This window comes from Patagioenas fasciata, chromosome 18 (genome assembly GCF_037038585.1).
Source record: "Patagioenas fasciata isolate bPatFas1 chromosome 18, bPatFas1.hap1, whole genome shotgun sequence".
Classification (NCBI taxonomy): domain Eukaryota; kingdom Metazoa; phylum Chordata; class Aves; order Columbiformes; family Columbidae; genus Patagioenas; species Patagioenas fasciata.
The window spans coordinates 11,641,060-11,654,072 of record NC_092537.1 but is presented as its reverse complement, the minus strand read 5'-3'; the positions used below and the strand labels follow the sequence as shown (position 1 = coordinate 11,654,072).

The window sequence follows — 13,013 nt, the reverse complement described above, 5'->3', positions numbered from 1 at the left end:
GAAGCTTTTTCTGTCGCAATCCCTAAAGCATCTCTGTTCCTCCTGCCTTGCGCTAGTCCTTGCAGGACACTCTTAGAAGGCTCTCTAGAGGAAGGCTCTTAGAAGGCTCTCTTAGAAGGAATTTGCCTGCCTTATTCTGGTATCATCCGCCAGGCTGATGTTTTCCTTCGCTGTGTTCCTGAGGTTTTCGAAAGGCCTGAGTCATGAATCTGTGCTAGAAAAGCAGCTGCTGATTCCTGGGGTTTGAATACAACATCCCTACCTTTCAGTCGATGTTCACTGTGTCCTCTTTTCCTAAAGCCGTGATTTTGGAAAGCTCCCCCTGGGGAGATTCCGTTCTCCATTCGCCGGATTCTCTTCAGGCAGATGCTGTGGAGCGGAGGTTTATTTCCCCTTCACTCAACTGTATTTTCCCTTGTGATTCTCACGCAGGGGCTTAAGCGACACACACTGGATATTCTTAGAGCTCTTTTGTCTTCCCAGAACAAAGTCATTTGGTAAATCATCTGGACTTTTTGTGACTTTCAGTGATAATTCCAAAGGAACACTCTTTCCCCTCAAAGGCTGTATGGATTACAAAGTACACGGCTGTTTTCTGTACATTAACTATTTCTTCTCCGCTGAGATCCCTTTGTCAGAATCAAGCCTCTACTTGCATTGAGCTTCTGAATACAACGTTGGGCTGGGGGGTCCCACTTTTTTCCCTCCAGGTGGCATTTGTCAGATATTGGTGTCATTTTACCCCTGTAAAAAATGCCAAACATTGCCTCTAAATGACAGCTCCTGAGGCCCAGCCTGCAGATCCTCTCTAAAATTTGTCATGCCCATTTCTTTCATTAAGTTTCTCATTTGTTTGAATCAGCAAAATGAATACTAATTAATTGATTATTTACAGGAAGTCTGTCTTTTCTGAACAACAGCAGACTGGCAAAACATTGTTTTCTTTCTGGCAGAGATTTTGTGGAAGAGAAGCTCGGCAGTAAATACGTGGCAGGGAGATCCCTGGATTTCGCAACGACTTTCGAGGAATCAGGACCTGCAACCCCAATGTTTTTTATCCTGTCCCCGGGAGTCGACCCACTGAAGGATGTGGAGAAACAAGGTAAAACAATCCTGTCTCTAGGCGTACTGCAACATTGCATTTATCTTGGCATGACATTCTTATTCTGTTTTGTTAGTTTGTTTTTAAACTCATCTCTTTGCAGATAATGGAGTAATCTGTTAAAAATATATAATTGTGAGAAGACGTGATTGGTTTTGTTTTTTCTTTTTCCATAAAGCTTTTTGGATTTTTATCTATAGTTTAAATTAAAACTTGTCTCTTCACTGCATTGCCTGGATTCCCAGTGTGGCTCAGACTGCAACGATTTCTGAGCTGGTCTTGAACACAACCTATAATTTACATCAGAGATATCTAATATGCTGTCAGATAGCTAAAAATAAGCACCAGCTCCCTATAACATTCTGCTGGTTAACAGCAGAGTTTCCCGTTTCTAATCCCATCCTTCCTGAGCTGGTTTTGGTGCGGATGCTCAGATGGAGTGATTTCTATTGTGCACCAGTCAATGCCTGCACTCTAAAGGTGCCAACGTGCAGAATTCCCTCTGGGTCTCAGCTCCTCTGTGGAAGAATTATCATGTTCAGCCTGGACATGGCAACTACAGTAGGTCTGGAATCGATATCACTTCTGATTGTCCAACCGTCACTGCAGCCACTTCTTTTGAGACTTTTACAGCCAAGGGGCTCCATCCCGCTGGGCCAGAGGGTCCGATGTCTCTGGGTGCTGTTTCAGGGCTGCTCCAATTGCTGTGCTCCTCAGCACGTATCTTTTCTCCTTCTCCACGTATCTCCAGGACTGTGATCTCTGGTCAAGCTCTGATGCTCCCAGCAGTGTGGAGTCTTGTATATTCAAACTGTTCGGAGTAGAGTAGAGTAGAGTGTCGAATAGAATAGAACTGAATTGAATTACAATAGACTAGACTAGACTAGACTAGACTAGACTAGACTAGACTAGAATAGAATATTTCAGTTGAAAAGACTCCACAATTATCATCTAATGCAACTGCCTGAACGCTTCAGGGTTGACCAGAAGTTAAAGCATGTTATTAAGGGCATTGTCCAAATGCCTCTAATCACAGACATGCAATTCGCAGGACCACAGTAGAGCTGCTGGCAGGTTTTTAGCAGGCAGGTCTCCAGAATAATCATCATCAAGGCTGGTGGCCCCAGCAGAGAAACCAGTAACACTGAAACCAGAGAAACCAGTAACATCATCCAGGTGAGCAGTGGAAGAACACTGACCTGTGGGTTTCTTTTCCTCTCTGTGGTGCACCTTTTGGGTCATCCCAAAATAGTATTTGAGTCAGTCTCTACCCACATTTCCACAGCTTTCAGAGATGTTAAAGCCCAGTGCAACCTAAGCCACAAGCCAGATGGTATTTCACTCGTAGGGAGTTCCTGGACTTTGGCCCGTGTTTTGTGCTCTTTCTGTCCTGACTCAGGTCTTACTATTGTGGACGGAAGGGGATGTCCCCGAGGAAGGTCCTGTCGTGTGCTTGGCTTGCCTTTGCTGCCATGTCAGTGATCCTGTCTCTCATTGTGCTGGGAAGTGAAGCACTAAAATCCAACCATGAATGGTTTAATTGGAATTGTAAAGACGTGTGTTTACACCTGCGGTTAGTCAGACAGAAAAGCTACAGCAAGTAAAAGTGACAAAAATCTCATGAAATAAAATCACTGCTTCAGTACAGCTCTACTGGCCTTAAAGCCTGCCTCACCAGGGTTTGGATCGGATTCATTATTCAATATATTCTCTGCCCTTCATTAGATTTTATTAAAGAGCAAGTCTGGCTAGATAATTCTTGTGAATGGAAGATCTCCTCCTGCAGATGCTGCTCGCTCCTGGGACCTTTGCTTGGCAGCGCGGGGAGGACCCGCCGCAAACCCCGATGGCTGGGGAAGCTTCCCCAGGTCCCGGCTCAGGGCAGACTGGCGCCGTCTTTGGTGGAGCAGCCAGCACAGTCCTGTCCCTGTCTGTGAAGTGGAAATAACAACCGATATCAGTTCTGTTATTAATCACCTGGTTTGCATTAGTGCCTTACCTTCTATAAATTTGCCTCATCCCTTCTTTAATTTTAACATTCCAAACATACACTGATGTGCATCTTTATATGTAGGTATTTATATTAGCATGTAATGGATATGTATACCTTTTATAAGACTAAACTGAAAGAGGGTAGATTTAGATGAGATTTGATGGAGAAATTCTTCCCTGTGAGGGTGGTGAGGCTCTGGCACAGGCTGCCCAGAGAAGCTGTGGATGCCCCATCTCTGAAAGTGTTCAAGGCCAGGCTGGTTGTGGCTCTGAGCCACCTGGTCTGGTTGAAAACATCCCTGCTCATGGCAGGGGGGTTGGAACTAGAGGAGCTTTAGAGTCCCTTCCAACCCAAACTGTACTCTGATTCTTGAGAGGGTGGGTCTTGAAGGCAGAGATGAACAGCTCTCAAAGCCACTAGAAATGGTAGAAAGAAAACCGGAATCTCTCAAATATGGGGAGAGCTGTATCCCAGAGGGTTGCTGTAGTAAGGCTAAGCAGAGAGCTCGAGCAACTGGAAGAGTTTGGATATTTGTTTTACTTAGGGCCATCTGTTTCCAATCATGTACCAACAGCTGAATCCCAAGACTCACCTGCTTTTAGCAGAAATCAGGAATTAAAGGTGCACCGTCTGGATGAAGGCAAATCTGCATGCAGAGTGCAGGCAATCCCATGGGATCAGCACTTGGGGACATGTGTGCTGACCCCCTGGCTGAACCGAATGCATCGTGCTGCGATGCACGGACCCAGCATGGATGTTTGTTGAGCTGCTTCCCTTCGTCAGCACAAATTGGTGCTCATTTTCTGAGGAGCACACAGCAGAGACTACTTCCTCCAGGCAATTGCTTCTCCTATGAGATGAGGAGAAACTGGTGTTCTCCATCTTTGGGTGAGAGATGGATTCAGAAAACTAAACAGGAGATCTTTAGTCATGATCACTGAAAGGCTCTGAGGTGCTGGGGTGCTACAGAGAAATCAGGGGAGTCTGGAGGAAAACCGCAGACTGAATGAAGAAACACAAAGTAGCTGTCACCATTCCTCCAGAGCAGGACTGTAAATGACATGGGTTTTGAAGTTCCCACCCTGCACCATGCAGAGAGGGATGTAGAAGGGTGCATGAGGAAAACTGTGATCAGCAGGTCAAGGGAGGTGAATCCTCCCTCTCTGCTCTGCCCTGGAGAGGCCCCATCTGAGTTGTGTGTCCAGTTCTGGGTCCCCAGTTTAAGAAGGACAAGGAGTTACTGGGGAGAGTCCAGAGGTGGCTACAAAGATGCCGAGGGGTCTGGAGCATTTTGCTTCTGAGGAAATGCTGAGAGAGCTGGGGCTGTTGAGCTGGAGAAGAGAAGCTGAGAGGGATCTGATCAATGGGATCAATAGCTCAGGGTGGGTGTCAGAGGATGGAGCAGACTCTGTTCAGTGGTGCCCAACGCCAGGGTGAGGGGCAACGGGCACAGACTGAAACACAGGAGGCTCCATCTGAACATGAGCAGAAACTTGTTTGCTGGGAGGTGCCAGAGCCTGGCCCAGGCTGCCCAGAGCGGGTGTGGAGTCTCCTTCTCTGAGACATTGAAACCCGCCTGGACCCACCTGTGTGATCTGCTCTGTGACCCTGCGTGAGCAGGGCTTGGACTGGGGGATCTGCAGAGGTCCCTTCAACCCAACCAGGCTGGGATCCTGTGAGTGTGACTGTAGGGGTGGTCTGCAGTGGCTCCTGGAGCGTCCCGTCCCAAGGGCTCTGCCACGGTCCACTGCTCTTGGGCTTTTCCACAAGCATTGTGGTAAACCCTGAGGCATCTCCACACCTGCTACAGACCACGATGATCCCTGAGGACTCTGGGGGGCTGACTGATCTCTAGCTCCAAGAAACCTGGGAGGCCTTGGCGGAGGCCAGAGGAAGCTCACACAGATTTCAGTTCAGCTGCCTTCTGAAGGGTTCCTAACCTTACTGCTGGTTCTAGCACGCGTCACAGGGTGCACTTCCCCACCGAATGATGTCTTGTTCAAAGCCTATTTGATCGGCAGGAAATTATTTTAATTTCCTATCACTGTAAAATATGTTTTTACACAAGGTTGCAGGGGAATAATGTTCTTTAAACAAGAGACACTTTGTAATAATGCACCTTTGTGTTGATGCTGCTTTGTAATTAAAAGTAGTTTGGAAGAAGCTGCTGCTGTTTTCAGTGCTTTGGCGAGGAGTGTGTGAGAGACAAGATAACCATTATAAGAAGTGTGATATCTCTTCTGTGAGGGTTGTTGATAAGGCTGAACTCTGCCTCGCCGCCTGAGCTCAGCTGTGCTGTGCCGTTCCACGTAAAAGTGCTGAGCATCGCTCTTTTTTTTTCCTTTTAGGGAAGAAACTTGGTTATACATTTAACAACAGGAATTTCCACAATGTTTCCCTTGGACAAGGTCAAGAGGTGGTTGCTGAACAAGCTCTGGATCTGGCTGCGAAGGAGGGTCACTGGGTCATCCTTCAGGTACGGCGACGTTGGAAACAGCCCCACCATTCCTGGGTGACCCGGTGCTGATCACCTTGGTGACAGCAATCTGTCCTTAGCTGGTGGGAAATGCGACAGGGTGTCATCTGTGTGTCCAAAGCAAAAACCTTCGTGTTTCTGCTGCTATCTATTGCTTTTATAGGCCATAGTGGTTTTGCTTTTCTTGTTCTTTGAGCCTTCTGCAGGGTGTGTGGCTGCGGGGAGTGCTCTGAGCGAAGGTTGTGCTACACTTTCCCGTGCCTTTCTTTGCTTTGTGAATAAAGAGCTTTGATCTTAAAAGCTGTTAGACTAGTTCTCTTACTACCACTCAAAACTTACGATGTATTTAAATGAGCACTGAGGATGAACACACCACCGTAGGAAAGGCAGAGCGTATCTGCAGCGATGCCAGTTCCTTTACACATCCCAAACAGGTAAATGTATGAAGCTCTTATCACAACTCAGCAAAAAGTTTCAGAGCCTTTTAGGATGTGAAGGGGCCTCTGTCTTTGTCAAGTGCTCTCTGGAGCTACTTATTCAAGGAGTGCTTGGGTTTGTTAACATGCAGAGTCAGTCATTCCAGCTCTCTTTGCAGGCTTTGGGAACTCCTTTGATTTCCTTGATGTGGATTTTATAAATGTTTATTATAACTGAATTGCTTGGATAAGAATTGGATTAAGAGGAATCTTTGAGTCTTGATCTGAGCCTACAGTCATGATTTTGGATTTAAATTAAATGCCATTGATGTTTTGATTTTAATTTTTGCATTTTTTCAAGCTCCAAGGTAGACAATGCTGGGTTTTTCGAGAACTTTTAATACAGATGGCTGCAATGCTGGCCTCTGCCTTTGAGACGGTCAAGAAGAGAATATGGAGCTTTTTGAGAGATATTCCATTCGGTAATGCAAAGTGAAGGGTTTTTTTCTGCTGTGTTGGTTAGCTTCACAAAAATCCATTTGATAACGAGTTCAGCCTCCAGACCTCTCAGCATCTCTGTGTCCCTCCGCTGGGCTCTCTCCTGTAATTCCTTGTCCTCCTTAAACTGGTGACCCAGAACTGGACACGCAACTCAGATGGGGCCTCACGAGGAGAGAACAGAGGTGGCGGAACAACCTCCCTTGACCTGCTGGTCACCTCTTGGGACTTCTATTGGCTTCTCGGTGTTGCTCACCTCCCCAGCTGTCTCTTTGGGGCTGGATTGATGGAGAATTGGTCCAAACTAGGGTGTTATCCTGGGACGGGATGGCAGGAGTTTGGTGTTGCACACATATGAAGTTTCACACAGACACCGGGCATCACCTTCTCCATAGCCTCCCATTCATTTGAAGGAGTAGAATTCAATTTTAACGTGGAGATGGCGCTAATTGCCAGCTTGTTACTCACAGCAAGTTCTGTAGGAGGTAGGGAGCAGCCAGATACCACAACTTGAGACAGTCTGAGGGTCCAGCAGGGCTCTGCTCCCTGCAGCTGCTGCTGGATGGAAGCTTCCTATGATGAAGACCTTCCCACCTTGTGTGAAAGTTCACACACATAGTTCAATAATCTCTCATCTTCCATCGTGCAGCTGTACTGGAAGATTAATCCTGCTGCCAGTGTCACTCCAGTGCCAGTGTCTTCCCAAGTTGCTCATTGTGATTCCCTGGTCCCTTCCTGGAATACTTTTTCTGTGAGAGTCTCAGTGCCGGTTCTGTTGCAGGGCTGTGAGATGTGCTGTCCTTGAGGACTGGCTGCTTGAAACACCCACAAAACCGAACATCTCTTGAAAAGATTTGTGGAAAATGGGAAGATCAGATCAAAGAGCATGATGTGCTTAACATGGAGAGCCAGATAATCTGTATCCCAGAATATTAAAACTCTGGTAGAAGAAACTGCAAGTCCATTGCAAGTCTTGGTAATGAATCTGTCAAATCAAGAGGATGCCATCTGACTACCAATTAGCAGATTCTTTATCATCTGTGTTTAAAATAGTGAGGAATTATTGGAGCAAACAAATTAGTCACAACTCAACAGTATGCAAAGTTTCAGAACAAACTTTGAAGGACAAAATAAGTAAAGAATTGTAGGTAACCATATCAAATGTAATAAGAATTTGCTAAAGATGGATGGGGTCTATTTTATACTTTGTACTGTGATGTAACTGTAGTTTTAGAGGAAATACAGCAGCTCTAGTTGACTTGGACTGTAGTAGAGCTGCAGAGATGGTCCCACGCAGGAATGAATTAGGGAAGGTACAAGGAGTTGAATGTTGCTAGCAGAACTGCTGAGGGACAGTCTTGCTTAAGATGTGACCTTGGCTTAAAAAAATGAGTATTTGTTAATGAATTTGCACTGACACAGTATTAAAAGGGGTGTTGTTGATAGGGAAGATCAAAATGTGTTACAGGAAGACTGCAGCAGCCTGTAGGTCTGGAGTGGCTGAAATGGGGTGACATTATTAGAACAGCTCAAGGTCATGTGCTCAGGACTAATAGCAAAGAGATAGAGCTGCTCCAGGTAAGAGACATTCCTGCAATGAAACAGCAGGTATGAGCTGGAATTGGGACGTCCTCTGGCTGTCTGAGCTGTGGTGGTGAAGCCTTAACTGTTCTTAAGAGGACATTTAGTAGATCTATGGATGGGGTCTTGGCCTGGAGGTTGTGTCTTATTTCCTGTCCTTCCTGCCATCCTGAGTTTGTAGGTACTTCACATCACAGTGTCTGCTGCTTTAACTGAACAAAAATAGGTAATACCAGTGCGGGAATTCATGGGAGATCATGCAAACGGTAGGCAAGGTGGGAAAAGAATAAAGACTTTGGCCATTTCAGGAATCTGCTTGGAAGAATCCTGTGGGATACAGTCCTGGAAATAAAGGCAATCTGGAAAAGCTCATTGATATTGAGAGATCAAAGGCGTTGAGACAAGGTTCTTAGGGACATGGGTTAGTGCTGGAGTCAGGTTATGGTTGGACTCAATGATCCTGAGGATCTCTTCCAACTGAAATGGTTCTATGGTTCTATGGTCATCAGCATGAAGTCCGGCTGGAGGCCTTTCACTAGTGGTGCACCCCAGGGGTTGGTACTGGGTCCTATCCTGTCAAACACCTCTGTTAACGACCTGGATGATGGGACAGAGTGCACACTCAGCAAGTTTTCAGATAATGTAAAAGTGCTGAGAAGTGATGTATAAATTAGATGGATGTCCCGCCTTTCAGAGGGATGTGGACAAGCTGAAGAATGAGTCCGGCAGGAACCTCATGGTATGCAATAGGTAGAAAAGTCAAGTCCCGCACCTGGAGAGGAATAACCCCATTGCAGCCATTTACTCTGGAGACCAACTGCTTGGAAATCAACTTTGCAGGAAGAAGACTGTGAGTCCCAGTGCACAACAAGCTGAACATGACCAGCAGTGTGCCCTTGCAGCAAGGGAGGTCACCAGTGTCCTGGGCCATGTTAGTGTGAACATTGCTGGCAGATCAGGTCACTGGTCCTGACTGCTCAGCTCTGGTGAGACACATCTGGCTTGCTGGGTCCAGTGTTGGGAGTGTTCAGCCTCAAGAAGAGATGACTTGATAGCAGGGAGCAAAGACTAGACTCTTCTCAGTGGTGTCTAGTGACAGGACAAGGGGCAATGGGGACAACTTGAAATACAGGAAATTCCATTTAAATGTAAATACTATCTTTTACTGTGGCAGGTGGTCAAACACTGGAAGAAGTTGCCCAGAGAGTTTATGGAGTCTCCATCCTCAGAGATATCCAAAACCTCGCTGAGCAAGGTCCTGGGCATCCTGCTCTGCCAGACCCAGCTTTGAGCAGAGGGTTTGGAATAGATGATCCCCAGACATGTCTACAGCCTCATTGGTTCTGTAATCTCTGCTTTCCCACTGCCAAGTTAGCTATGAACACCATTCCTCTGATGCGTGTGCTCTCCCTTGTGTAGGGAAGAAAGAGCTTTGCACATCAGGGAGCACTAAGCTCTGACATTAACTGTGTCTGCTTGGTTTCCCTCTCTGGGCCTACCTTAAAGCTTTTTACTAAGACAGTGACCATCACAATCACCAGATGATGTTTATCAGCCTAATAGCAAGGAAACAGTGACATTTGTTTGCATGTTTGCAGATGCATGTCTGAATGAACTAATGCAGGGAAAAGTTCAGACATCAGATATTCCCAGTTTATTTGTAGTCTTCATCCATTAGCCAAAATGTCACTTCCCTCCCTTTGTGATCAAGTTAATTTAATTCTTGAGCATATTTCCATTTTCATAGGTTGTTGCTTCACTGAGTCAGGTTCATGTACTAAATGGAGTAACAGGGAGCTCCTAGAGCAAAACTGTATGAGATTCAGACATCGGCAGAGCCCTTCTCGCTGCATCATAAATACAATGGAGTCTTTTTCCATGGGCTTCACAACTAGTCCTAGCTACAAGAAATAGGGATATATTGTCCTGTATGAGATATATTGTCCATTCAAGGCACACATAAGTGTTTGGCACTAAGCCTTACTTCAGTAAAGAGACTATTTTTCCTTCCGGCTACAGTATCTTTTCATTCCTGGTTGTATATAAAAGGAGAAATACCCACTCTGCCTCCAGTTCTCCTTCATGATTTTTGGACAAATTCTCTGATGGAGAAAGGCATTGGATTTCAGACAGCTGTTTTCCGTCCCACCTTGTGTCACAACAGCCATTCCCAAGATTTTCCAATTGCAAGTCCACTTAAAGACCAGAAAGTAACCCAAATATTGATCTGGGATGGAATCAAGTTTCTGCTGGGCTTTCTGTACCTTTGTAACTACTGCAGTCCCTGTTTTATTGTAGAACTGCTCTGGAAACCTCTGTCTCAGGACATATTTGGGGTTAAAACACAAATATAATGGAGTCCTGAAAATAAAGTTTATCTCCCTTGATTTCTTGAGATCAGTCAAGCAACTGTCCTTTGCTGTGCATTTCACCCGCTGATCACTAGCTACCTTTATATCTTTCTGTCTTATGAAGTTTTATAACATAAGCTCCAACATTGTCTTTAAAACTTTGGGGAGCTCAGGTTAGTCCAGATTTTCTGTAGTTCATGCTCATTTGCTCTCTGGCCTTGCAAATCCCAGCAGATTCCCATACCACTAATGGCTGTGTTTAGGCTGAGGTCCAGATCTCAGCTTTGGACTGTGGGGTTCAAGCAAAGGGTGGGCTCAAAAGAAAGAAGAGGCCAGAGAGACACCCAAACCAGCAGTTGCCATTGCAGAAAAGGTTTCAAAGCACTTCTTCAGAAGAGCCAATATCCCACCATCATCTGTGCTGCCATCCTGAGGCAATGTCTGTGCTTGTCAGGTAAACAATCATAGAATTGTTCGGTTGGAAGAGACCCTCAGGATCATCAAGTCCAATCATAACCCAACTCTGGCACTGCCCCATGTCCTGAGAACTTCATCTCCGTGTCTGTTCAACCCCTCCAGGGATGGTGACTCCAGCACTGCCCTGGGCAGCCTGTTCCAATGCCCGACAGCCCTTTTTGTGAAGAAATTGTCCCCAAGATCCAATCTCAACCTCCCCTAGTGCAACTTGAGGCCAGGCAATTTGAGAATGGGATGCTGCCCCCACTGCCTGCCAAGGGGGGCACCTTTGGTGGATTGGCTGCCGTAATTTCTCAGCGAGGGGGAAGCACATACCAGGGACAGGGGAAAACTTCTCTGGTGCTCCCAGAGCTCTGATGTTGCCTCTCTCCGCATGGAGCAACAGCAAGCTCATTGCTCAGGAATATCTCGGTCTCTCAGACGTATGAGCAGGCATTGGCAGTAGGGTCTGTGCTTATCCAGTCTGCTCTGCGAGCCCTGCAGTAGTGTGCCCATGATGGCAGGGATGGAGCTGTTCCTGAGCGTGTGTGGCATCTTCTCATGCGATGAAACCTCTCGCTACCACTGACAGTGAGCACGGCCAGGGGAACAGACTCGGCAGTGCCTCCTCACTGTCCTTTTTCATACCCCAGCACACTGCAGTGAGTATTAAAGTGTTGGGCTGTCTCTGGACTGTAAAGCTCAGCTTCAGATTTGCTGTAAAAGCAGTGACTATTTTCTGAGAGCACCTCGCAAGAAAATGCGACTCCATAAAACCCAGTAATTCTCATTGCTCTGGGAGGTGATTTGTGCCAAGCTGTGAAGTAAAGGCACTGTCAGAGATGTGAAGGGTCTGCAGTCGCTGTCAGCAGAGGGAGCGCATTGTGGGGCGTGTGCCAGTTTATATATATGTGGTGCTATTTCTGATGGTTACCATGGCAACACTCGCGCCCTGTGATATATGTTCTGCCTTGTGAAGTACAAACACACAGAGGTGCTTGGATGTGAATTTCCAAAGCGAAGCCTCCGGTACTCCCCCATTTCTTCATGTGCACCCTGGCTCTTGCCACAGACCCTCATCCTCCGGTACCTGCTCCCGGTCCTGTGGTAACGGTCAGCATGCAAGGGAAGATGTTTCAGATATCTTTTTTTTGCCTTCTTTTCAGCAGTTTGCTCTTTAGCAGGATTTGGCCCCCACCCTCCATTCACAAAGCGAGGTAATGAGTTTGAGACCATTGCCTATTTCTGCCTGCAGCACAGACCTAGACATGCGCTGTCAAAGCAGAGGTGCCAGGGAGCTCTCTTGTACCCCTGCACAACAGTTCTTCCACAGACTCCAAAATCTGGCTAAGAAAAAATGTAATAAAGCACTGAGTCACCTTGCGGTGTCCTGAGTAAATGTGTCTTCAGGGAGTCCCATGGAACGAGGACGTAAAACCGGTGCGGTGTAAACTGCGCAGTGTGGTTTTGGAGATAGCACTGGGAGCACATGAAGCCCTGAGCCAAAGGAATGCGCACAGGCTGGATTGTCCCCTTGTTCTCCCGAACAAGACCTAGAAGAGACCCATGAAATCGGTGGCAAGCAGGTTTCAAAGCGGGCAAGGGGATGTGGTGCTTCAATCCACGTGCAGCTCAGCTGTGATTGGTGTTAATGCAGCATTGTCTGTGTTACACCGTTACTGATAATTGACTTATCATGCAATTATTATTAACCACACATGTTATCATTAGTCATGTTCTGTCAAGCTGTGTTATCTGACTGCTGATAATTAGTTTGCAAAGTTCTCTTCAAACCTGTGACTCCCCTCCACAGCATGTTTTTTGCAGAGATACTTGTTTGATCAAGTCATGAATTCTTAGTATGAACCTATATTTGCTGCATATTTTCCTCTTTTCCATCCCTTCTGTCACAAAAGGATAGTACATAAATGCACTCAATTATCATTAGATTAGAAATATTCCCTAAGCTGGCTGTTAGCGGGCAGTGATACTGACAAATAATGATCATTGGTCTCATGTCAACACAAGTGAAAGCAATTACTTTTCAACCATCTAACACCACAAAGGCAGATACAGGAAGAAACTACCAATTAAAGATGAAAATACTCAAGGTCAGGTATGTAGACTATGATTAAACTGA

At 46.2% G+C, this 13,013-nt stretch overlaps 1 protein-coding gene across 1 annotated transcript in view; it reads left to right on the top strand.

Annotated features, from left to right (window-relative positions):
* The window catches only part of LOC136109609 (dynein axonemal heavy chain 9-like), a 181,334-nt gene that overhangs the window by 140,234 nt on the left and 28,087 nt on the right, over positions 1–13,013 (top strand). The window contains exons 52-53 of the mRNA XM_065852415.2: positions 954–1,102; positions 5,444–5,571. Coding sequence (XP_065708487.2) covers positions 954–1,102; positions 5,444–5,571 — 277 coding nt within the window. The remainder of the gene's footprint in view (positions 1–953; positions 1,103–5,443; positions 5,572–13,013) is intronic.